This window comes from Alligator mississippiensis, chromosome 1 (assembly GCF_030867095.1).
Source record: "Alligator mississippiensis isolate rAllMis1 chromosome 1, rAllMis1, whole genome shotgun sequence".
Taxonomy (NCBI): domain Eukaryota; kingdom Metazoa; phylum Chordata; order Crocodylia; family Alligatoridae; genus Alligator; species Alligator mississippiensis.
The window spans coordinates 80,150,124-80,177,702 of NC_081824.1; the positions used below are offsets into that span (position 1 = coordinate 80,150,124).

Here is a 27,579-nt window from a genome sequence, read left to right on the forward strand (position 1 = left end):
CTACAAATGTGCTGATTTGAATAAATCTAAAAATTACTGAGAAGGGGAAATATACTAAGATACCCTGCTTTCACAAACTAATTAGAATTTTTAGTGTTTTGATTGTGCTATTTAACATGATGTTGCATATTTAGTCATTATTTCTTAAGGTGTTGTACTACATCATGTTGTCAGTGGTATTGTTGCTCTCTCAGCTCATTTATGTTCATTGTTGTTCCAACAATTCAATATTCAGCCTGTGCCAGTCATTGTTTTCTCATTTTGTCAATCCATTGATTTTTCCTGTTATTAATTAGGGTTTGCTCCTTGGCCTACACACAAAAACAGTTTATGCAAAGAGTCGAAGTGGATGATGGGCATTTGAAGAGAGAATAAGAGGCTCAGCAGTCATAACCTATATGTGAAAAGCCTTGGATGTCCCTCTGAATGAAGCATACAGAACAGGAGTTCATCCTGTATTTTGCAGAAAGGTGGTGGTGGTGGCGGGGGGGAGGGGGGATAGCAAGGAATAGTGTACATCTCTTCCATACTTAGAAAACTAATACATTTTGTACAGACAGTGCAGCATTAATATTTTTCACTCCCCATTGCCATGTTGCTACTCATCTTTGGAAGCAGTACAGTAAAAGTTCTGTTAGGTGATTAAGAACAATATTAGAGGGAGCCTTGCTGAAAGCATATGAGGACCAGACAGGAGTTTATGGAAATTGTTGCCTCTTCATAACCCTCAACATAAAAATAGAAAAAAAAAATCCAGAGACTAATAAGGATCCAAGATTATTTATTTAGAAGGAAGATATACTTACTTGAAAGACCACAATTTTGAAGAGGGGTTCACTGCATCTTCATTATGAAGAGCAGCTTTATTTTGTAGCTATGGATCCAAACAGACACCACTGGGAGAAGCTATTAAGTGAAGATAATCACTGCATCTTCTGGGTTTCCTGGCTGCATGTCTCTTCTTGGCCTTGGCAACTTTCTTGGTGAACCAGAGGTTTTTGTGCCTTGAGCCAATGAAACATGCTTTCAGAAACATTTCTCTCAAAAGAAGGCCTAAAGCTTCATGATGGACTAGTACAAACTAACAAAGCCCAAAGTCACACATATTCTTGAGTAATACATCTATTAATACATATTGAAGGTATGTTGGACAAGTCAGACTTCAAATGAAGATATTTTGTTAAGAGCAGGCTGCAGGAGGTAACTACAGCTTAATGTCAGAAAGAGACAGTTGGAGTTTCGGACACATTATGAGGAAAGAGGAAATTGAAAGTCTGGTCGTAACTGGAAAGACTGAAGGAAGGAGAGACCATGGAAGACAGAGGTTGACATATGTGAAGAGTCCATTTAAATAGATGAATATATTGACATTGGAAATTTTATATGTGGAAGACCATAGTCACAAATGTCCTGTTTAGATATGGTACCTAGAGAGAGAGAGAGACAAAATCTACACAAGAAGTGTTTCTTTGTACTCCTGTTTGACATCTTCTCAAGCCTAAATCCTGATTACCCTGGAATGAATGAAAAAAACCCTCCTTTTACATCAATACAATCTTAACTTTTTTTTGAGTCACATTAGGTGTTTAAGGCAGGGACACGTGTGTCAAAGTACTGGATAAAGTCACGTGGATATTAATAACACTACATAAATAATCAGAATTTAACATCTTCATAGCATGGGTGATTCCAATAGTTTATTGGGAGAGAAGTTGTAGGGAGAGGGGAAGGTGAATTTAATTATTAACTGGGTTTTCTTTCTTTGGTACCCTGCTTTAATCTCAGTGGCACAGGTAGGCTTTCAGTTTTGTAACAATTGGGTGTGTTTTCTAGTGTTAGTCACATTATAGCTCTTTAGGTGAAACTCAAATTACTGCTTTTTACTTAGCATATTAATTACATTAATTTTAAATTATTCACAGAGTGGCACTACAACAATCAAGCATTTGATTCAATTTGACATGGGAAGTTTAGTCCATGGATGAACAAACGTGCAGTTCCTCTGGCATTTGAAATCGTGTTCCTTCATTTTCATCCAACATTAATTTGGCTGGCTTGTTAGGGCTATAGCTCATCTTCTCCATACTCTGTGAAGACTTTGATCAACTCTTTCTCAAGTGAAGGTTCTTTGCTGGTCACTTTGCCAACTCTGTATACTAACAGTACTGAAATCTGCTATCATTACCCCAGCCTTAAAGAAACCCATTCTAGAGTCCTCTGAGAGCAAGTATCATCGTAGTTCACTTTCATGCCTTTAATATAACATTTTCCTTTCATCTCTTTGAAGTCTGCTCGAACGGGTTGTGCATTACCAGTTGCTTTCCCATCTGTCTCAATTTGGACTCTGACAAATTCCAATCTGGCCTTAGGAAAAATCACAGTACTGAAACCACTCCATACTAGGTTATTTGCTATATTTTATTAACAATGCCTCTTTACTTAAACAAAAAAATGGTGATGCTTCTTGATCTCACTGCAGACTTTTAAAACTTTGTATTATAGAGCGTTGCAACTAGGTCTCAATCATTCTAGGCATCTTCACATTTCTCCCTCCAATACATGCACTTTCTGGCTTTGAGTCAAGCTCAAGACTCAGTTTGGGCTTTTGCTTTTTAACTTTTAATGCTTTCCATAATCTTACTGAACATAACCTACAAGGTCTCCTAATCGTATACAACTTCAAATTGTGTCCTTTGCTGTCTAATTGCACACCATTTATCTGTCCTAAAAGCCCATCTGGAGTTTTATGGATATCAGACATTCACTGTTTTGGCCCTTAGGTTATAGAAGACTCTACCTTACATGTGAGCTAGCCATCCTAGCTTAACAATTTTGGAATATATTTCTCTTAAAAATAATTAAAGTTGATCTAGTCTGCTTTAAGAGAGCAAATCTACTCAGCTGTAGGGTACATTTTTTGTGTGTATGTTTTAATATGCTCCAGTATGTTTTATAAAGCACCATATGGAATGTGGTCCCATTAAGGACAAGTGAAACAAGTAGTGTTTTGGGTTTCATAAAGTAGTGTTCTGGTTGTTTTTCTTTCTTTTTTACAGTATTGGGTTTTATCAAATTCTGTGTATTTTTCCAAAAGATTCTTTGTCCTTGAAACCATTGTTTTTCAAGGGAAATTTAATTACAGGACAGCATATTCCTAAGAAAAGGAAAGCTGTGCTATGCAAACAATACAGATTTTTGTTTGAAGTAATTATTGGCTGGCTTCTACAAGTCTTAACAGAATAACGGGGAAAATGCTGCAGTTCAGAATTTGTTTTACTAGAACTAAGGGGAATCTGAAAACCAGAAGTTTTGAGTTTCTTTACTCTAGAATCTGCTATATTCATGCCAGTTTGAATTGTCTAAAACAATTCTTCTGTTGCTAGAAATAATTGTTTAATTGCTGTTTAACACTCTTGACAATCATTTAACAGATCTGATCATGTGGGGACTACACATTGACATCACAATGATTTGAACACCAATGTAAGTGGCACTCGTGCCCAGGGATGGCAGACAACCAGCTCTCTGAAGGGACTGCCTACAATAGGTGCCATTATAGTGCTTCACCGACAGCTGGTGGTGAGGGGCATAGAAAGGAATTATTCAATTCAAACAACACGTTTGCATTAACAACCAACTATCTTGGGATGAAACTGACTGGAATTGTGGAAACATGACATGTGCAGTAGTGTAACTTACACCATTAGATAGTTACTCCTGGCTTGCAGGGACAGTAAATGAGTTGTGTCCACAACCACAGCAACAAAACTGGGAGATGCTAAGCGTGAACAGCTCTCATTGTGCAGTTGCTCAGCAACTCATAAGGTCAAATGGCTGAAAGTTTGGTAGTATTGCAATCTTAGTTTGGCTGCCACAGATCATTACAAAAACATCTGTATTATCTGTCTTAAACTTGGGTTTATAACCTGGACCTGGGAACTGTCCTCTCCCTCTCACTTTCTTCCATCCTTTTTAAAATGATAAATAAATCAGAAATAGTTGTGAGGTAGTTATATAATTTTTAACTCTACCTATGACATAGTAGGATTTAAAAAAAAATGCAGGAATAGGCCTCTAAATATTAATATTGAAAACAGTGAAACAATGAAGGGTCAAACTTTGGTTCAGTAGCACCATTATGCCAGCACGCAGCCCTTCTGTATGCTAGTCTGCCCTAGACTGAGCCATTATTTTTGCTTAGAAACTGAAAGCCAAGTGACAGTGCTACTGGGGTAACGTATTTCTGTATCACTTGGAATTAAGGAATGTGCCGGAGTAACATCAAGTCTTAATTTAGGAACACAAAGTTAAATAAGTCCAAAGTTGCTACATACCAATGTTCTGGACAGCAAATAACATGTGTTTTAAACATGGAAAACTATTTACTGTGAATTGTTATTAATGGAGTAAAGCAAATTTAATTTAAAATAATTTCTTTAAACCACTTCATTGCATGTCAAAAAATCTCCACTTTAAGCAAATATCTCATTTAAGCAATCCCCCCATTTTAATTAGAGAATGAAACAAACAGATCTCAGTGACTCAGATATTAAGGAAAACATTCATTTTTGATATATGTTGGCTTCTTTTCTTCCTGAAGGTTTTCAAACAGTAGTGCCAGTGTGCTAGTTGAACATGATTTTATAAATAATAACTATCATGCGTAACCTCTTAACTAATCAGAGCCTCTTAAGTAAAGTTATACATTAGTGAAAATTTCAAATTATTTAGATGTCAGGCCTGTTATTGACCAGTCTGCCTGTTGGGTTAGCATTGGATTATCAATATGAAGTATAAAAAGTAAAAACTCACTTCATAGTTACAGTTAGATAATCTGTTACAAATCTCCGAAAGGAGAAATAGTGTCCACGACAAAACCCAATTAAGGAAATCTGGATAATGGAAAAGCTTGCTTAGCTTTAAAGCTGAAAACTAAAAAAGGTAGGTGTACACACAAGGCCATATTCTCTACCATCAGTTAAGAAGTTAAGTGGATTTAGGCACCTAAATGCAATTCTATTTCATCCTACTATTCTATTTTCATAACACAGTGCCATTTTACCCTTAATAATGAGTCACAAAAAATAGTGAGGAGGACCCACCCATCTTCTGCATTAACTGTCTGTCAGGGAGTCAAGCCGGGTGAAACAGGTTCACACAAACACCTAAATCCACTTGCACACCTAATAGATGGAAAAGAAAATGAGCACAGGGTCCAACTCTATCCTAACTTCTACCTTGTATAAATCTTGACTTCCATGAAGTTGGATGGGGTGCAGCTCAGATCAGAACTAGGCGTAGTTGATTTGCTTCATCATTGATCAGTTTGGAATCTTTATTTTTGATAGCCACACTTTCTTCCCCTAATCCCCAAGTATTTGTCTTTGTGAAAAGTTCCGAGTTGCTTTTCCAGTTTTTTGGAACACTATTGTTCTTATATTGTTCTCCTTCCACAGCCTAGAGACTAGCAATCAACATCATACTGTTGATACTTTACTGGTCAAAATAGATTTGAATATATCAATGTATTCAAATTGTAGTAATTCACCATATCACAGAAAGATATTAAGAATGTGGATTTTGATTCTGATTTGTGAATTTCTTCTGCCCCTTTTAAAGGTATAAACATCTGTAACAATTTTAAGGCTGTTAAGGTTGCAGAAAAACAATAAGTAGTAGATCTCTTCAAAAAAGATGGCATAAGTATGAATTTAATAGCGATAAAAAAGAGATATAATTACTTTTATGGAACTCTTTTTTGAAAACTCACATTCAAAAATTGATTTAAATTGTTTTGAGGACTTCCATGCTGCAGGATACCAAGCATTCCTGAAGGAGGAAAGTGTCTGTCAACGTTTATTATTAAATTAGCTGGGCTGGAATTTTTAGGTACTGAACAATACCAGAAATAGTACAATATATCACACGATCAAGTGTTTAGACATCCTAGCTAAGATCTAAAAAACAGGTACCTGAAATTAAGACTCTAGTAATCATAATTGGGCACATAAATAAGTAACTTGAAAGTAGTTTAGCACCTTCTAGGTGCTGGTCATTGAGGGCCCAATATGGTAAGGCACTTGTTTAAATGTAAGCATATCTCTAGGTTCCTTCCTAGTCAGCAGAATCTTTAGAATATTTAAGCATGCACTTAATGCTAAGCATGTGCCTACAACTATTGACAAATCTTTAAATCAAGCCCATGCCTAACTGCTTTGCTGTATAAAGTACTGCATAATGAAGGAGAGACAACATTTTAAAATATGGCCAATAGTTTAGGACTGGGGCTTTCAAAGAAGTTTAAGAAAGACAGGCACCCCAATGCAGTTGCAATATATTGAGATGTGGGCACCCAAATACATTAAGTTCCTTTGAAAATTTTAGCGTAGATGCCTTACTGAGGCTTTAGGGCCAAGATGAATACTTAGTTAGTATACCAAGTGATAATTTACATTCCAGATTAAGAGACAAGATGCACTAGTTTGAAAACTGGGCAATCAGTATAGTTTATCATTTAATTCTAAAATATTTTAGCAAATTAACTTTAAAAGTAAAAAGAAAAAAGTCTTGATTTTTACATATGAAAGTAACTTAATTTCTACTGAATATCTAATATGAAATAAGAATATTCATATTTTTCTTCCTCTTCAAAGCCCAGCAACAAGTGATATTTCTCAAATGACTTTAAATTACTGTGAACTGTTTAAACAATCATATATATGAAGACTGAAAAATAACCCTTATGCACATCGCATTATAGTTCCAAAAATATATTTACAGTCTATTACAAAGATTACAAATGGAAGTGTCTATGTAACTGGATTATGCTAATTAAAATCTTTTTACATATTTTCTTCAATCGGGTGAGGGGAGAAAAAATAGTATAATCAAACTGAGTTTTCTAATCAAACAAATAAATAAAATGACAAATATAACACTGTACAGTGATCTAAAAGGGAGAAAAAGGTGGGTGGGTGAGGGAATGATCCATTAAGTATTCGGTAGCTATCTTTGGTCCTAAATGTGGGAAAACACATTATGGAGCACTGAATATACATGTTCTTGTGTGATGCTCTGCAAGTAAAATAGAAAAATATAGTGCATTTTCAATGTATTCAGAGCTCACTACACAGAAATGTGTGTACAAAACAAGACAGTATAAATAAAATTTACAAGTTTTACAAAGGAACATTTACAGGTGTTTGTAGGATTTTTTGTGGGATTTTTTCTTTTCTTTTCTTTTGTTCTGTGGATGCCCACATGATCAAACAAGACTTATTTTATGACTGATCCCTGGGATCTCTCTCTATCAACGTCAATAGACGTGGCCCAATTCTCTTTGGAAGTACAGCATTTCACTGCTGGGTAGTTCATCATTTTCATAATTTTTAAAGCATTTCTCTCTGGTTTGTATACATTCCTGTATTATCGATAGAGACACACTTTGTTATTGCTTATGGTAGTCTAATATATTAATCAAATAAAGTACATATATAAATAAAAATGGTGTAAAAAGGTATTTTATTGAGCAAATACTTTTCTGCTTGTGTTCCCAAATGAATGTGTGTGCACGCACTCAGGTGTGCTCAGAGCTGTGTGTGTGTGTGTGTATGTGTGTGTGTTCAGAGCAGCAAAAGCTTATAAAAAAATATGAAAATTCTGAACTGCCCCTTGCCACATACTCTACAGTTGTAATATAAAAATCTAAACCCTTATTCTCACAGCTGGCTGCATTCAAATGAAATTCATATAAAATATATGCCAGCTATTTCTCTCAGATTAGTTAATGAATATTGAAAAAAACGTAATGTGCTCAGATTATATGTTTAGGTAACACTGGAGAACTGCACCCATCTTCTGAGACACTCCTACAATCGATCATCCATTCACTGAAGCGTCTCAGTAGGTTTACAGTTGCGGTTCTAGTCCCTTGAAAATCTCACCTGAAATCTAGTCCATTAAAACCATCTTGCAAACAATTTGTTAAAAGTGCCGACTACTTAGGGGTCATTATTGCTTTCCTTTTTCTTGTAAAAGATAGTATATGTTCAACCTTAAAAAAAAAAAAAAACTTTAAAAAATATCAGAGCTCTTGGCAACTCGCGTTTTCCTGACTTCCTGCCAATTAACAAACCATGTCAATACAGAATTGATATAACAGAATAAAATGGCACAAAAAGATACCAATGTTCAGACACATATACTTTGCTTAGTCATGCTTCTTAAATTTCTAAAATCTCAAATAATCCTTCAGAGGTACCCAGTATAGTAATGTGTCATAGAATTAGCACTAAAAAGGTCCAAAGATATAAACATCATACTAAAAAGAAAGTCTTTATGAAGAACACAAATGATTAAAAAAAGATTCAGAAATCACAGATTTAAGGAAAATATTTTGTTGAATTTAACAATAATATCATGATTTTATCTGACAAATATATTCTTTTTTAAATTCTTTATGTACATTTTAAAAAGTCTTTTAGATAAAAAGGAGGTTAGAGAGCTCAAGGTGTTTGTATGTGTTTCAGGTAGTACTTTGTTTATTGTCACTGCTGTTTTCCTTGCCACCACTGGTGGATCCTAATTCCTTTCTAGTAAATTCTGGTGGCACTTAGGAGTTCAAGTCTGTAGGTGCTTCTTGTAGATCTTCTAGTCACTGCAGGAAGCACCCAGGAAATCAAGTGTCTTCTAGCAGCACTTCATGTATATACTGAAGACCAGTGTTGTCCTCCCAGTTCATCACCTCCCTCATAAGGGAGAAATGTCTATCACACTTGGATGCCAGTGCCATGTAAATGTAGCATTTGTGCTCTCATAGTCTGAATGCTGCTCATAATTTTCTTCTGATGACCAACCAGCGTGATCCCTAAACTCATTACATCCCTGGGAAAGATAAATGTGTATAATATTATTTGTTCAACTTATAGAACTGTCTTTTAAACTGAAGCACTATCTTCTGCTGCTAGCATGAATACGTCAAAGTTATACTAGAACTTCAGGTCAATACTGTAAAGCTTGCATAAGACTACTTGCTTTTTACATAACAAATATGTGTAACTATTTGGGATCATTTTTCACAGTTTCTAACTGTAGTTATTGAACAAACTCAGCATACTGAAGAAACACTCCTTTGGTAAGAGAGCTTGCAGGATAAAGATATTGCATAAATATTATTTAGGACTTCATTCTAGTCCACTGAGACTCGTATGGAGGAACCCTCCAAACAGGTTTAGAGGTTGGAGAGTAGGGGGAGTAGTTAGGCAGAGGGAACAGGGGAGCAGCTGCCTCTTTTGATCATTTCTTACAGAAGTTCCTTTGGGAAGACAGTGGAATAGGTAGCACCTGGGGTTTTGCATCCATGAAAACTAGCAACAGACTGTATAGCCAGTCCAGATACATACAGTAAAAGCTGTGTTAACCAGAACTTTATTAGCCAGAAAACTATTAACCGGCATCCAAGTGACGCAGCAAGAGCAAAACCGGAAATACCACTTCTGGGGGACTTCCTATTTCACTGCCGCAAGCTGAGTTTCTCTTTGCCACTTTTTCAGACCACGACCCAGGGCAAAGCAGCCTCCGTGGGAAAAAGCAGCTTGAGCAGGGCCCCCCAGCACATGGATGCCGGGGACTGAACCAGACGGTGCACATTTGATTAACCAAAATATTTGATTAACCGGCATCCCCCAGTCCCAGGGGATGCCGGATAACAGAGCTTTTACTGTACTTGCATCAAGAACTTTTTTTGCCGAGATTAAACACTTTTCTCTCACAACACATTCTCCACACAAGAATTTGGAAGAAATTCTTATGTTTTCTTCCCAAAAAGATGCTTTCCTTGGGAGGGGGTGATCTGGGTAGTAATGGTTTATTTTTGTAGAAATAAAAAATAGGCACTTTTTGCAACATTCTTTTTGACAATCTGACCCTTTTGTACTGCTCAGGTGACCCAACATATCCAATGTAAAATACATATATGCCAGCTGAGAATTTTACCTTTTACGAAACAGCTTACAATTGGCATGGCCTGCTTCAGGCTAAGAGGCTCTCTCAGGCCTAGCACAAGGGAACGCTGAGGAATAAAGAAAGAGTGCTCCTGGAACACTAATGCCCATTTTCTCCTTGTTTTCAAGTGCTGGACAGTGCTTAAGTGGTTGTTAATGACTGGTATAGGTTACAGACACTGCTAAGACAACTCAAAAGTATGCCTGCTCCCTGATGACTTGACTTTTGCTCCTATACTGAGGGCACCACAGGACAGAAGACAATCTAGTCCTAAGAGATGAGTTTGTACTTAAGGTAATATTTTGGAACTTAACTCTGTGGCTTTTTACCACTAGGTCATCAAATATGAATTAAAAATGTCCAGTATAAACTTACTCAATAGTCATCCTGGCTACCGATTCCAGAGAATTGTAGCCTGCTGCTGTGAAGTTATCCTTATATCTTTCCATTTTAATAGCTTGCAACCATTCCCCTACGGAACAGAAAGTGGTAAAATCGGGGGTATTCTGGTCCAGAAGAGGGCTGATTGGTCTAGGTAGAAGAAAACAGGAAGGTAAGTTGTTTCCACAATTAAAAAAATACATTAAGGGGTATTAGCAAGGTCAGAGTCAAAGTGGGCTGTTGTATTCAAAATACCTACAGAAACAGAAAGTGGCAGGACTAAACACAGTTTTTCTTATCTTATCAATCCCTTTGCAGTGGCTAGCAATCACAGATATAAAACTATTCTATAACTCATGGTAGGAATCTTCTAAGCATATTGTTAGATATAATGAAAGGTTAGAGAGAGTGAAATGAACCCTACTGTTAACAACTGGAAAGCAACTTTATTGTCTATTATTTACATAACTGCAGTAGCTGAGGGAGCCAAACAAAGTCAGGGCACCACTCTCCTAAACACTGTAGAAACACATAAGTGAAAGCTCCTGCCCCAAAGAACTTGTGATACAAGTGAAAAAGATATAACAAGGATGAGGGGAACAGAAATAGAAAGAGATGAAGTGGCATCCCTAGTTGTAACACAACAGATCAGTGGCAGACCTGAGAACAGAGTGCAGGTCTCCTAACTCCCTAAATCAAGTCTCTTAGTCATCTGTTCAAAAGGTAGCTGTGATTAAGTACCTCATGGGAACATACAAATTATATGAAGAAAATATTAAAGGCTAACTAAGAATAAGTTTAAATATCTGAAAGGAATTACAGCCTTTGGAGAGAAAAAGGTAGAGTTTATTGCAGAACAATGCTAAAGATACTGATTATGTACATGCTGTGTTATGATTATGCTTTTTGCCTAGCGACAGAAGTTACACATAAACCCATATAAGTGATCGGAAACAGGTTCAAATCTCTAACACAACAGAAGTTCAATGCACATAAACATCTTTCAAAATGGCTGAAACTGGTTTAAGATAAACCTGGATGAGCGTAGTATCAGACTTAACTGATTTAGGTTAAATCGGTTTATTGAATTTCTGTCCCAGATCCCGTCCAGATTCAAGTTAACTCACAGTCCCCCAGCATACCAGGATGCTTTACATCTCCCATGCAAACCCCACCCCCATAGGGTGGGTGGGCTAGCCTTGGTCCAAGCTGTCTGCTCCAGCTGAGCAGGGAGCCATGCTCTAGCACCCTCTGCTTCTGGCCTGGGCCACTGCAGGCCTGTGGCTGCATTTCCAGAATCTAAAGTGAATGTCTGTTTACTTGCTTATTGGTTCAGTCTAAGCGACTTAGACTAACCTGTCAAGATTGAAAAGATTCAATCATGGACTTTTTGACTGTCTGTACTTGGTCTTTATGACACCAATTATTGCTTGGGTTACCGTAGTATTTGGGGCCGGATCCCCATCATGCAAAGAAAAAGATGCTCCCTGTCTGGAAGAATTGACAATTCAACAAACTAAAGGTGTGAGAAGGAGACAGACAGAAGTAGAGTGGACAGTGATACTTTCTAATAGGTAGGGATTTTTTTGGTTGATATCTTTAATTGAAATAACTGCATAGAAGGGAAAAGGTTAGACAAGCATTCAAAACAAACTTTGCTCAGACCTGAAGAATGCTTTGCATTCAAAAGCTTGTCTAACTTTATCCCAATTATGCAGTTGGTTCATTAAAAGGTATCCACCAAAAAAATTCTTGCCTCTCTCACAATTTCAGGACAATCATGGCTACCAGCTTACACAGTCATACTAACAGTCATGCTAAGTCCATGTACGATGTTTTCTCCCTTAATTTAGATTTTCTTTTTGATGGAGCCACTTCTGGGTGATTTTATTCACAATATTTTCTTGCATAAAACATGCACTTTTCCAAAAACCCCTCCCCAAAAAACCAAAAAAGACCCACCAGCTGCTTGAAACTGGAGTGCATGTTAAAAGTGAGGAAACATGGTAACGGAAGTTTCTGCTGCTTAAGGTTCTGCCAGCAAAAAGTGGAAGTAGCTACATGAGAACAATGAGCAGGCTCAGCTCCCTCACTGTTGCTACTCAGTCGACACACCTACACTTGACATTTACTGTGAAGCTGCTCAGTTAACTTAACAGTAAAGTCTCAGCATCTACACATGTGGCCCTATTAGGCCACAGGAAACTAATAAACACTGCCATAGGTTAGTACTTGCAAATATAAGCACTATCCTATGTTGGCATTTTTTAGTGCACAGTAACACGCATTTAAATGCTGACAGGGCTGGCTGGGGCATGAGGGTGCTTCAATGTGGGGGCTGCCTCCTGGCTAGCCTTGCACTAGAATACCTTCATGCCTCAGCCAGCCCCTCTGCAACATGTTGAGCTGAGTCAGAGCAGCCCTGGGCTGGCAGGCTGACAACGCAGACCCCTGCCAGCCAAGGCTGCCTCAACCTGGCTCAGTGTGCTGCGGTCCCGGGCGCACGTGAAGATGCTGTATCTGGGAGCAATACACTCCAGTGTGATGCACCATAGTTTATTGCGTTGCATTAAATTTCATGTGTAGACACCCAATTACTTATAAGGAAATATCTTTTTCCTTCATATTGCCTTTCAAAAGCAAGGTGCACATCTTATTTTGGGGTATGCTGTGTGTAAGAAACATGACTTTTTAAACTATATTTAATACAGGGCAGGGGAAAGAACAGAGAGAGGAAGGAAGGAAGGAAGAGAGGGGAGACCTATGGACAGAAGCTGGAATGAAACGGAGCCAGTAGCCAATCTGATTAGTTAGAGGAAATATCAGTTTAAAATATCAGAAATACTTGCTACATTTTTCTTACCTGCTACAGGTCCCAAGTGGGGTTTTCAAACTGTTTGGGTTTCGAATCATTTTGTCCAAAATACCAACTATCTGTTCAAACTTTGGCCTTTCACCACGTTCCTTCTGCCAACAGTCTAGCATCAGCTGGTGAAGGCCTGCTGGGCAATCCATGGGTGCTGGCAAACGATAGCCTTCTTCAATTGCTTTTATAACCTATTGGTCAAAACAATGGTATATCATCAAGGTAAAATTATCTGAGGAAGGAATTGTCATAACCAGTAAGAAAATCAAACAACCAAATTAAGCTGTCAAAGCATTATGAAAGTGGAGTCTGTTATTTTGACACCAGTATTCATGTTTTTTATATAACTCTCTTGATTTTATCTTCTGTGCTTATTAAACATATTATTCTATGGTGTATGGAACAATGCTGTATTACCTAGTCAAATCAGCAGCAGGGAGCAGCAGTTAACTTCACCAAGGGTGCAATAGATAGATTGACAAATGGAGATATTTGTAGAAAGCAATATTAGTTGCTCAGAGCCTTTTGAGATAGAGCCAATAGTAGAAGCTGATAATTTATAAAGGGATAGGATGCTGTACACTTATGCATAAATTCCTAAAAGCCTATAAACCTTATATAAAGAACTCAGGAAATATTTATTGGAAATCACTTATTCAATAAAAAAAGTTGCCTTTTAATCCAATCTGTATTTTTACAGGCATAAAAAGGAAAAAAAAATGTAAAACAATGTTATGTGTGTTTGTGAACAAAGCTTGGCTGCCTGATATCTAAATGTGTCATCTAAACCGGAGTGGTCAATCTGTGGCATGTGGCACTGTAACCTGTGTGTGGCAAGTACTAGATTATGAAGGGGACAGGCAGCACAGCAGCAGATAGGGTAGGGAGAAGAAAACAGAGAAGCGGATTGGGCAGGTAGTACAGGGCAAAGAACAGAAAGCAGAGTAGCTGATCAGGCAGGGGAAGGGCACTAGGAATGGCACTCAGTAAGGTATGAGGTTATTTGTGCCTGCCAAAAATGCTGGCCCCTACAAATCTAAAAAAAGTTCAGCCTTACTAAGAAAAGGCGGTATGGGGTGATACATGTGAAAAAGAACATAACGTCTACCATGAGAATGACATCCACAGTTTGGCTTCTTTAGCTGAGCCCATTTGGATTTGAAAGATACAAATGGTTAAAGAAAATCACAGAAAACTGCTCTAAACCTTGACGGCAGGATAAGAAAGCACATGAGGAAGCAATGCAGATAAGAAAGGTTTGTAAAAAAGGGCTAAAACACTGTTCATGGGGGATTTCAAGTATAGTGACACTGACTGACATAACAGTATTAGAATTGCTAAGGAAGGGTACTTGTTCCTGAAGGGTAGAGCATAGGACTGTCTCCTTTCTCATTTTGTAGAGAAACCAAGATCAGAAACTGTTTGGGGCTTCACCTTAGGAAATAAAGCTGGTATGATAAATAAAAGTTGGTGAATATCCAGAGTTTAGTGAATATAATAACTTGAGGTATAAAATAATCCATAAAATGTGTGAGACAGTGCAAAAGCACTGAACTGCCAAATAGAGGGAACTGCAAAGAATGTGGAATGACCTTCAGAATGCTGGTAGGAATCAGCGAGTGTGTCACAATCCTCTGTGGAAGGGACGTACACTGAAACATGGCCTAGAGATAATGCCTTTTTGTCTGGACCTTAGACATGGGGCCAACTCTCTGACTGGCCACAGAGAACCCCTCTGACCTCAGGCAAGTCACCTAATCTGTCTCAAGTTTGTTTTTTAGTTGTAAGATGAAGGCGTTACTACTTCCCTATATCACAGCGGCATTGTGAAAATAAACACATTAAGGATTGTAAGTTGCCCGGTTCTTTCAGTAAGAGGGGAGCTATGTAAGTATCTTAGACTGTGCTGAAGACTGGTTAAATGACACTATAAGTGACACTATAGTTGTTGCTGCAGTTATAGGAAGGTTAAATTGTGGGATGGGATGGAAATGGAAAGAGATGTACTATGTACTCATTTTAAAGCATAAAATATAAGAACCTTTAAAAACAAAACTGAGCAAAATTGTGGTCATCAGAAGAAAGATGACAGGGATTATAACATTAAATCAAACTGATTTTTTTTTTTTGGCATATGAAGTAGTGTTCAACAGGTCACATTTATAGAAACAATCAGTGAATTATGAAGCAAAAAGCATCTAGACAACATTACCCATCAAACTGTTAACAGGATTCAAAATTAACTAGTCATGTAGTTAAGATTATGTTTAAGGGTGTTATAGGAAGTAACAGCAGAAACTAGAGGAACACTAACCAATATTTTACACATTCACTGTATTCTAAAGAGAACCCAGAGGATAGGAAGCAACTAAAGTACTGGCATTATTTTAAAAAATGCCATAGGGATGAAGCAGGACAAGTTACAATGACATCTGCTGTGAGCAAACAAATCTGAAAGATCAAATTTGAAAACACTAAAAAAGGGGTTTAGCTACAGACAGATTGGCTGGGGGCAGGGAGGTCTTTCCAAAAAATCACCATGTTGTCTGTACTCTAGATGTAAAGAACCAATTTGAAGATTAATGTGTAAATTTGTTAAAACAACCTTAGCAACTGGGCTGCTTTTTTAAACATTATCAATGTCTAAAGTGCTACAGAAAGAAAAACAGGTCAAAATTAGCCATTACACAGTATACAATATAAATGGCTGAATAAAGAGATTTTTCTATAAACAGATGCTAATGGAATCTACCAAAAATTCATAATAAGGGGAACAAATTATTACTTTGATTTGATGTAGTTCTCTATTCCTCCATTTCTGTTTAGCCCAGAAACAGAAAGAGAAGGAGAACAGTTTCTTTAAGACATTTTTATGCTTCTTCAATTCCCAGGTTGTCTGAGGGCCTGCATGGCTGCAGTAGAAGTTAGAACAGCGCCAGGTCTGTTTTAGCATATGCTCTAGCAGCAAACAAGGGGCCAATGCTATAGGGAACAAAGATATTTTTAATTAAGGATAACTATGTAATGCAATGTTTTGTTTGCCATATTATCTCACTGATGGGGACAGTCTTTTTTTGGAATGCCAGAGTACAGTAGCTGAAGAAAAAGACATTGATTTACAGGGACAGGTCCTCCTCTCTGTCACAAGAAACTAGTCCACATTAGCACTAACCTTAGTAATCCTGTAAAAGTTATACCTGAACATACTAGAGAGGGATTCTGTGCTAAACAGTGAATACTATCCACTGATTTTGGTAGCCAGCAGCAGGCAAACAGAGGCACTGCACTGCTGCAAGAAGCAATCAAGGTTCTGTGCCACTCACTCTGAGCCATCCCGTTCTGTGACTGTAGGACTGCTTACGGGTTACATACAGAACTGGTACTCCCCAGGAATATATCCCGTAAAAGTAGGAACTGGATCACACTTGTGCTGCTCTGCACATGCTACAATGTTGAAAGGGTTAGTGTAGGATTAAACTACATGAGGCTAGAGAGGAGAAATTTAAACAGCTACCAAATCCAACAAAATCAGAATGGCATTATTTTTAAAGGGATCTTAAGTCCGCAGCCACATTCACTCATACTAAGAAATGGTGCATTCAGATACATAAACTGCCTACTTGCTTGGGCAAATCTGGCAGACATCTAAAAATTCTTCATAATTCCTTGTCTCTGTAATTTACTGTGGCTACACAAATTACAGGCTGATTAAAATTTTTTGTATCATCAGTCTGTTAGTTTTGGGTGATTGTAATTCTTTCTTTCTTTTTCAAACATATATGCCCATCACAACATACAAAAATATCTGCAGTCAGTCCTTTCCTAAAACAGTCAACAGATCCTTACTTTATATACTAAATAGAATATATCATACAGTAACAAAAGAGATTAAATTGCAAGGAGGTGCAATTCCCTTGCTTATTTAACAGGGATAATTCATGTACTTCATTCAGCTGTTTACAATACAAGAAAATAAAGAATAAAAAAATAAATCTAAAAAGCATACATAGAATCCTTCCCCCCACACCCAGTTTTAAAGTTTTCCCTTATTCTTTCCTGAAAGATAGGTAAGGCTTGCCTTTGAGGCATCTTATATTCCTGTCAGACCCCTTTTATGTTTGAATCTAGTACAGAAGGAAGGTGTCAAAAGAAATGAAACTCTACTGGGTGTCTAGGGAATGTAAATATTTCTCTTTCTCTGCCCCAAGGACTTGTTTGCCCATATTTTGACAGTCCATGAAATCTTTGACACTGAGACCTGTCAAATATTAACAACTTTGCACTGTGCCAAACTGACTCATCATTTAGACTTTTATCTTCTTTATTTTTTTTTTTTGAACTTTGATGTCGATCATTCAATCAAAAAATAATTTGATATGAGAATCTATCTGGCATTGCTGTCCACCAGACACATTCTTTTTAAATGAATGTTATCTTTATGAATATATGTTTTAACAAGAAAATTAATAACAATCTCATCTATGACTGGTGACCAGTTGTTCTATGTCACATTTTACGCATACAAGGATATAGTTGTCAGCAATATTAACTTGACATTAGAAGAGCATATCATTAATGGCTTCTCTGACTTTTAACTTTTTCCAGTAGACTAATAATGAGTTCAAGAAACTAAGATTTAAACAAAATAATCTCATTAGCACTAAGCTTCAAGTAATAAAACAACAACTCTACCAAGTATTTGTTACTATTTCTGGAGCCCTCCTCTTGCTTTAGGCCCATAATACAAATCTGAAATTTGTACCAGAGAAATTAATACAGCTTCAGTATTGTTGGTTAAACAGTCCATCAGTACAGCAAATTAATGATGCAGGGATTGAGGAAATGAAAAATCGTTAAAACTTGATATTTTTTCACTGTATATGAACCTTAGAATATTTCTATTTTTATAATTATGCTTTGAAAAGACAGTTGAGAGTGTGTGTGTGTGTGTGTGCGTGCGCGCACGTGCATGCATGAATGTTCAGATATGCACATAGAAACAAGGCTTGGAAAAGACCTCTAGGGTCACCAACTCTAGTCTCCTAGTGTTGCGGGTATCATTTAATCTCTTTATTAAGCATCATCTTAAAAAAAGGTAAGTTTTTAGCCCCCACTATTCTGAAAACTGTTCGAAAAAAACAAGAGTTCTGATGGTTTGGGACCTTATAATTTCCACCATTATATTTATTAGTAGACAGTTTATATCCATTTGTTTTTGTGCCAAAATTATCCTTCAGTTGTAGTTGTAGACAGCAAACATGCCTGCTCTCAGTCTTCATTTTGCTAAACTAAGCAAGCCAAGCTCTTTCAGCCTCCTTTCCTATAATGGATTCTCCTTTCTCCTCATCATCCTAGCAGTCCTTCTCTAAATATTTTTCAGTTTGAGTTGTTCATTCTTGAACATGGGTAGAAGAGGATCTGGGATTGTACAAAGTAGGGTGTGGGAGCAGTAGCTGGCACTACAGAATTGCCTGCTTCTAACTTTCCTCCCTTCCCCTCTTCCCCCACACTGCGTGGGGCAAACCATGCTACAGGAGCAGCAGTTGGGGACTGTTTTAAGTCCCCCAAGTAGGTAGAAATACTCTTCCCCTCCTTGCTTAGAGGCCAATTCCCTCCCCTGTCTGCCACTGTCCCGGAAAGCAAGTGAAGCTCCAGAGTTGCTTCTGCCCAGCTTCAGCTGGCATGGCTGGGGTCAGGTTCAGCCTGGGGCAGTGGTGGTGCTTGGTGGTTTCCACTCCCTGTGCCTGCTCCTGGGCTGATCAAGAGCTTGCTCACTGCCACTGCAGTCCTGGGCTGAGTCTGGCCCCGACATAGCCCAGCTGGAACAAGCAGGAGTGGCTCTAGAACTCGCCTTGTCCCCCTGGGTCAGTGGGGACAGCAGCATTGGCAGGTGTGAGAGGGGGAAGAGAGGAGAGGAGAGGAGGGGGCATGCTTTTGAGCATGGAGGAGAAGGGAGTGGGGGATTTCTCACCTGCTTGGGGGGGCTTTAAAAAAGTCCTTGGCTGCTGCTCCTGTGGGATGGTTAGAAAGGGCGGGGTGGTTGCACCACTGTACCTCCTCTGGATCTAACCTGAACACAAGTGGTTCAAATTGTGCACTGGATTTCAGATAAGGTCTCCCAAGTGCCTTGTACAATTAAACTATCTCTACTGGAAATATCTCACCTAATACATCCTAGGACTACAGCTGCATTTTTTTCCACAGCTGCACCATATTAGCAACTTGTAGTCAACTCTTGTAAATAGTCAATACACCAAGGTTTTTTTCTTTTTTGGTCTTTTCCAGTGGGTGAGCTCCTAGCTTGTAACTGAAGTTTTTGACAATGGGCCTCAACTATGTGACCTTGTATTTTTTACTTGGAATGTCATTCCATTTAGTTTGTTCATTCTAGTTTGTTCTCTATGATAATCCACTTATTTTCTGCATTGATGATAGTAACTTCCCTCCATTCTGATATTTCCCCTTTGAACATTACTTTAGCTAGCTCTTTACCTTCCATACCTGTGCAAAAGTAAAAGTATTTTACTTATATTTTTCTATGTAGCTTTACACATTTATATAGTATATGCATAACCTACATCTTGATTTGACATATCCCAGTAAGGCCGCTCTCCATAAGACATTACTTCCCACATCACTATTCCATAGCTCCATACGTCACTGGCTGATGTAAATTTGCGATATTGGATGGCTTCTGGAGCTGTCCATCTTACTGGAATTTTCCCACCCTATTAAAAAAATACATATTTTTTAAACAAAATTTCCATAGCATTTCCTTAGCAACAGATTTCAAATTTCCATTAATTGGAACATCAAAAACATGCTATCCATGCTGGAATTTTCATGAGACTATAAAGGAATCACATGTCTAAAACCTACTGAAATTCCTTAAGGGTTCTTTGAAATCTCACTGATTTCTTTGGGCCAAGCTGTCTTTGGTTGAACTCATAGGCTAAGTACAGATAGTCAAAAAGCCCGAGGCTGAATCAAGTCAATCTTCACAGGTTAGTTTAAGATGCGTAGATTGAACCAATAAGCAAGTGAACAGACATTCACTTTTGATTCTGGAAATGCAGCCACATGCCTTCAGTGGCCCAGGCTAGAAGCTGATGGGGGTGAGAGCATGTCTCCTTGCTCAGCTGGAGCAGACAGCTTGGGCCAAGGCTAGCCTGCCCACCCTGTCAGGGTGGGGGCAGGGGCTGTGTGGGAGGTGCAAAGTCTCCTAGGATGCTGTGGGACTGTGAGTTAACTTGAATCTGAAGGGAATCTAGGACAGAAATTCAATGAACCAATTTAACCTCAATCAGTTAAGCCTGATACTACGTCAATCCGATTAATCTTAAACAAGTTTTGGCCATTTTGAAAGTGGTTTATGTGCATTGAACTTCTGCTGTATTACAGAATTAAACTGGTATCCGATCACTTATACCAGATTATGTGTAACTTTTGTCCCTAGCCATAGGAACCAGATATAAGCTTTGGCTGAACACATAAGTGTCAGCTTTGTACCCTCTTTCTGGATTGTTGAAAACAGGCTCAATACAGATGTTACTGTCCAAAGCATGAGTGAACACACAGGTTGAGAGTAGAAAGGAACTGGAAATGAAACTGGCAAGACACACAAGTAAGGGAGTTAATTGCCCAACAGTAGCAAAGTGATCCCTCTGGACATATATACACGTGCAATTAATTTGACTGAATAAACTCTGGAACAGCTTTCGCCAGAGTTTATTTCTCCTGGGCACCATGTTTATACTTAAGCCTGGGACCGCAGCACATTGAGACAGGTAGGAGCAGCCTTGGCTGGCAGGGAGCCTGGGGAGCCCTGCTGCCATTTTGAAGTGTGGGAACACTGAATGCACGAGACATGGAGGCTGCTAGAACATGCTAATAAGCCCAGATGTTCTGCTCTGATGCGCTGTAATTCATAGTTCAAACTCTCATATTAATTCATGCAAAAAACCCCCCCAACGACACATGGTAACCAACAGTTTTACAAACTTTCAAGAATTGCTTCAAATAAAGGATTATGTTATTAGAAATCATTATAAGTTACTCATAGCCAGGCTTCTGCATAGTATTCCTCAGGCATTTGCATTTACCCCATTTGTATCCTCAAGAGAATATTGTTCTCATATTAATGACATCTGCATTCATAAGAATTACTGCTTTTCTTACTGTAGTGGTGTAGACAGCTTCTGGATCATCTTCTATAACTCTGGACAGGCCAAAGTCTGACACTTTACAAACTAGGTTGCTGTTGACAAGAATATTGCGTGCTGCTAGGTCCCTGTGTACATATCCCATATCAGCCAAATATCTCATTCCGGCAGCAATTCCTCTCAGCATTCCCACTAGCTGAATGACTGTAAATTGCCCATCATGTTTCTGGAAGGAAGACCAGAGTAGCAAAACTTGTTAATATAACTGAGGGGGAAAATGAAAATCAGCTTTGCCCATCTGTATTCTACTACTTATTCCCCCAATAAGAATAAACTAATGACAAAAAAGATCAATTTATATGTTCCAAACAAAATAGCAGAGGTTCTTGAGAAAGGTACAAATAGTTAATCTATTAGAACTAACAGAACTTGCTGTTCTATTCAGAACAACTGAATAGTTGAGACATGAGCTTATAAAATCCTAGTTAATTTGTGGCAAGACTGCCTCTTCCTTAAATGAACTATTTTATATAACTTTGTTTACAGTTTGACTACATCTTCTTTACCATTTATGATGGCGAAATTTATCTAGAAAATAAACCGTATTACACTTCTGGGATCAACACTTCAGGTTATCCTAAATACAAGAGATTTATTTATTACATAGACCTGATCAAAAGAACATCATCTTTCTGCTTGCTCAACAGTATTACAAGTCATCTTCTGTCTTGTACACACGGGATGTTAAAATAGTGAAAAGACTGCTTGGTAGTTCAGAGAACTCACTCAGCAAATGCTAAATTGCTGCAAAGTGCATTTTCCCCCTCTTTTTACTTCATTTTTCTCTGAAGCACTACTGTACTTCATTTAGGGATTCCTGGGCAGTGACTTCCACCATACTGAAAAAATAAAATGCTATTCTAAAACAGCATGTGCTCACATGATAGGGCTTCAGGTGTCAGTGGTCTTAACCTCACACTAGGATGGTAATCAAAACCATTATTTCTATACCACATTGGATCACTTACAGGTCTAGAATTGTGTCAGTTTGATCCAGTTTGGTCTTCTGATTTATAATCTGATTTTCTAGGACAATTTAGAGATCTGCTAGTTTCTGCATGCCATATTTCATTTTAGCCTGAAAAAAGTTTTATTATACTAAATTGGTACTGTATATGTTTTCTTTTGGTACTCACCCTGAGAAATGCATCTAGGGCCCCATTCTCCATGTATTCTATTACAATCATGACTGGTTTCCCTAAAAGAAAAAAGGCACATTTATTTGAGAAACAATAATCCAAACTGAGTGCCTTTTCCTGATAAAGCACATGTTGCTCCTTTGAACAACTGAATAGTTGAGACATGAGCGTTCTTGAAGCCTCCAGCACTGTTACTGGGCTCTAATAAGTCCTTAAATGTTTGCATGGAGCATGGTCATGATTCATAAAATTAAACCGTAGAAATCAAAATGTCAGTGTGTTCTCCTGACTCCTGCTGTGTGAACAGGACTCTGGCAAAATGACACTGTAGATAATATAGAAGGACATACAAAAGCTTATTTCCCTGCATGGTCTTTGAGGCTAAATGGAACTAGAAAAATAATATATTTCAAAGTACTTCATCTTTTAATCAGGCATGCATCTTAATTTTTTTCCTCAGGTTGTAACGTAAAGTAAGTATTGTTTCAGTTAGTTATGCATGAGGAGAAAATCCATTACGAATATGCAGTCCATTTATAATTTGAATCCCTGACCATGGATAAATGAAAGTAATGTCTGCGATTTAGCTTATTATTTGTATGACATATCTAGCCACTGCTTACCTCTGGTAACAACTCCTTCTAAGTGAACAACATTGGGGTGGTCAAACTGCCCCATGATGCTTGCTTCACATAGGAAATCTCTCCTCTGTTTCTCTGTATAACCAACTTTCAAGGTTTTTATAGCTACTGCAACATCTCTCTTGCCTGGAAGTTTTAGACGCCCACTGCACACTTCACCAAATTCTCCTAAAATAAAGCAGATTGATTATGAATTACCATGAAGAAACACATCCAGGAAGACCACACACCAACTGCTGCAGCTTCCTTAGCCTGACGAAGGGTTTTTGAACCCGAAAGCTTGCTTAATAACTATTCTCCAACCATTTGGGTTGGTCTAATAAAAGATATCAAATTCACTCAAGGAACCTTGTCTGCCTATATCCTTAGACCAACACAGCTACAACCTAAACCCCCATGAAGAAACACACACACACACTCACATGTACACATCTACATAGCATCTTCTCTTAGGCTCTGATTCAGCATGGTACTTAAGTACATGCCCAATATCTACATAGCATTGGGTATAACTAGACTACTCAAAAGCCTAAAGTTACACCCATAATAGCATACATTGCCGAATGAGGGTCTTATGCTGCAAATATCTTGGGACTATTATGTACCTAAGTAAATTTAGACACCAAAGCATGAACTTATTCCACTCTGTTCAAGTCCCTGCAAATGCAATAGTGCATCTACCTGTGTAGCAAACTGTCATCATAGCCTTGAAATGAAGCCATGGAAAACAAGTAGGAAGATGACCAACCTACCCTCTGTAGTAAGAATTTCAGGGACTTGGACAGGATGGAATAGGAATGTACTTTGGTGCTCAAGAGGTGGGGCAGGATCTGGCCCCTTTTGGCAAACCATTCTGAAGAAACCAATAGATGTGTCTTTATAACACATGATTTGTGCATTTTTTCTTGGAAATATAAACATTAAAAAGGTTTATAAAGAGCCTTATGAATGTTCTAGGGAACTGTAACTTTGCTGCCCCATTTCTTTGCTGTTTTAGGTTGGGTATTTTCCTCACACCTGTTTCTTTACATTGCTACTAGGTTATTCTGAGATGAGGTCTGAATCAAGTTCTACAAGATTATCTGAAGGGAAAATAGATACAATCTGGATTATGAAATGGAAAGTATGGATTAAATGAATCAAATGCACATGGTGATACTCTTGGGATTCTACAAAAGGCATTTTAGCTGGTTAAATAATCTGATTTGGGAAAGAAGGTAAGAAGAGGTAGCCAAATAACCTGTGAAACCGAAATGACCATAATACAGGAGTGAAGTAAGCAGAGAGCCTAAAACAGGAAAGAAGGCCATAAGAAAAAGGTGTGATGTCTCGGCAAAAAGAAGGTAAACCTATGTCACAGTAATATAAGTGGGAGACATTACTAAATCCACAAAGGCATTTAGGGCACATCTTCATCACAGTGTAGTATGCCCCAGAAATATGCTGCTGAGGCTGATCCAGAGTTACCCCTATGTATGCTGGATACTGAGGGCTCAAGTATGGTAGCAGAGGGATACCAAAAAAGTATCTTCAATGACATATTTCTAATTTTGACTGTCTGAGTTAGAAAAGGTAGGTGGGGAATATTTAGTGGACACATCACTACTGCAGTGTAGACTGCCTATAGGTAACTGACCTAAGAGTATCCCTGGCAATAGTTCTGGCACCTAAATCCAATATTTAGACAACACTGAGTTCCATCTCACTCTGCTCCTGATTAGGAATGCATGCAGTCATGTAAGTCCTGATATCACCAAATCACCCAGGATCCAAGCTCCTACATAAACCCCAATAGGATTTTCAAACCCAATGTCTCCCCCCACTCCAGCAACACACACATCTTGCTTGTTCTGGATGGTGTTTATAGCAGCACTGAAACAGTGAGTATACATATAGGTTCAGAGTAGTGCAGCGTAGCATGCCAGGAGATTTTGACCTGGCTACTCCATAAGCCACTCTCCTCTGGTAGGGGAAGAGAGGAAGAAGAGAGGAGGAAGAGAATTGCCAATGTCAGAGGTAGGGGTGGAGAGAGAGGAAGATAGCTTACTTCCCGTAAACTGAGCCTGATATGGGTGGTGGGTGGGAGAGAAAGTAAGCAGCACCTGCCACAGGGGAGGGGCAAAAGAGAGAGCAGGGAAGGATGTAGAGGGGATCAGAGGCATGGTGCAGGGCAAGGGAGGGGGATGCACTGGGTTGAGCTGCTTGCTGATGATCTCTTATCCTGTGGGCTGGATCCAGTCCCTTCAAGGGCTGTATTAACCTGAGGACCATAGGTTGAGCAGCAGTGACTTAGTGGTTACTGAGGTTATGTGAACCTCATTTCACAAGTGGTTCACATCTCACTTGTGAAATGAGAGCCCATTTTCAAATGCTCATTCTGCCTAATCTGGAAAAGCAAGCTGAAGTACATTTTCCCACACTCCCGGTGAATGTGCTAACTATCAGGTATTAAGTCTCTCTCCTACTTAAAGTTTTTAATTTTGTACAAATAAATATTCCATGCATCAGGGATGTAAGTCTGACTCCAACTTTGCAAATAATTGTCTTATCCAATAGGGATCTCTCTCTCTCTGGCTTTTCTCCTTGATTTCCACATTTTCTTCAATGGAAGGGACTGACCTGTCTTAGGGTCACAAGTCAAGAGAAGGTTCATATTTGAGATTCTTGAGCAGATGGTGGTGCAAGTTTGCAGCCCAGTTGTACAAGCTTAAACACTTCTGCTGTCCTCTTACCAACTTAGCCTAAATCTCTCCATGCATTGCATAGGGATCCCGGATACCTAACCTGGAGCTTTCATTTCCCCTGAGCAACAGGACACCTTAAAATTAGGGTAGCCTCCCTTCTGCAATTCTTAAAATACAGTTCAGTAGTAATGCCAGCCATCAGAAAGAACCCAGCCACTAGAGCTGATTGGAGGACAATCCTCTTTCATAGTAACTTTCCAGGTATTGATATTTATTTTCATTCCATATTGAAAACACATCATATCCACGTGCCACATTTTACAGCCTGGCAGAAACCCAGCTTTGCCCTACTGAGCAAAGAGTCTTGTTATCCGTGGCCAAGTCCACTGAATATAAGCTTCTCATGTCCCAGGCCACTACTTGAATCATACATCTCTACAATCTTTCTTTCTCTCTCCCAACAAAACAGCACATTTTGCTAAAAGGATCCCCACAGAAGACCCCAGAAGACAAGGCTAGAAATTCATGCAACACTGCATGGCCATATGCCCATTGGCTCAGCATGAAGTAGGTTAAAACAAAAGATCTATGGCCTGAACAGGGATTCACCATACACACTAACCCCTGTGTTTAACAAGTGACATTCCTGTGTGTAGCAGGATAACAGTGAAATTGTGGCCAAAAAAACCATACAACCCTCCTGAAAATTTAGTGCATGTAAACTTGCACCCCACTGATCTGAGGTAGGCACAGTGCTGCTCAAGAATCAATTTGCTGTCATAGCTTAGAATAGTCAAATGATGCTTTTGTGACTGTTCCTAGCAAATATTCCATACTTTTCTTTAATGTGTGTTGTATGGTAGCCTCTATGAATCACCTTTTTTCAGTCCTGCTATTTCAACACCACCCACTGATTAGAATCACAGCTAAACCCAGCACAAATGATTTTGGTACCATATTAGAATTCTGCTTCTAATTTATATTCTTCAGAATACCCACTCCTGATGCACAGAAGTCTGCTCTTGTCTATGTCTGTGTAAACCCCAAGTAAGTCCATTAAAGCCAATAGACTTATTCTGGATTTACACTGATGTAACAGAGAAAAGAATTGGAATCTGCATTATGAATTATACGATTTTTACAGGTATTCTTTTTTTCCAAATTTTTGCTCAAAGTGAGTGCATTAAAAACATTCTAGAAGAGCCACATAAACCCTTAGGTCCTGAGTTGATGATGTGGCAGTCTCTTACTCCAAACCAACAAATGTCTAATTGAATGTTCTGAAAGTACTAATACAGCAGGGCTGGAGGGCCACTTCAAATGTTTTGGTGAGCTGTTGAGGTGTTCTGGGAGTGGAGGAAGGGGTAACTGATTCTATCTGGCCATAGGCCCATCTACCCCAGACCCACTACCAGGGCCTGGGGCAGAGCCATGATCCACTCCCCACGAGTCCCTGCAACAGGCACCAGTGCTGCAGACAGAGACATGTGGGGATCAGACTGTGACTGCCCCAGGCCTTGGCCCCATGCTGTCATCGCCTTGTGATCCTGGCCCTGGCTGCCCATCCCACTCCTGGATGCTGCTCCCTGCCCACCTGCAGCCCCATCTGCCCAGCTGAGTGCCCCTACTCATGGGGGTCCCAGG

The 27,579-nt window shown here is 38.7% G+C and overlaps 1 protein-coding gene across 2 annotated transcripts in view; it reads right to left on the reverse strand.

The window, feature by feature from the left end:
* Nucleotides 1-4,483: 4,483 nt before the first annotated feature.
* EPHA7 (EPH receptor A7) overlaps nt 4,484-27,579 on the reverse strand; it is a 217,245-nt gene continuing 194,149 nt past the window's right edge. For both annotated transcript variants that reach the window (XM_019496434.2, XM_006263369.4), the window contains exons 11-17: nt 23,234-23,419; nt 22,608-22,669; nt 21,428-21,637; nt 19,828-19,977; nt 13,247-13,440; nt 10,378-10,533; nt 4,484-8,883 (exon numbers count right to left, since the gene is read on the reverse strand). In XM_019496434.2, the coding sequence (XP_019351979.1) occupies nt 8,769-8,883; nt 10,378-10,533; nt 13,247-13,440; nt 19,828-19,977; nt 21,428-21,637; nt 22,608-22,669; nt 23,234-23,419 (1,073 nt within the window). In that variant the 3' untranslated portion in view covers nt 4,484-8,768. The remainder of the gene's footprint in view (nt 8,884-10,377; nt 10,534-13,246; nt 13,441-19,827; nt 19,978-21,427; nt 21,638-22,607; nt 22,670-23,233; nt 23,420-27,579) is intronic.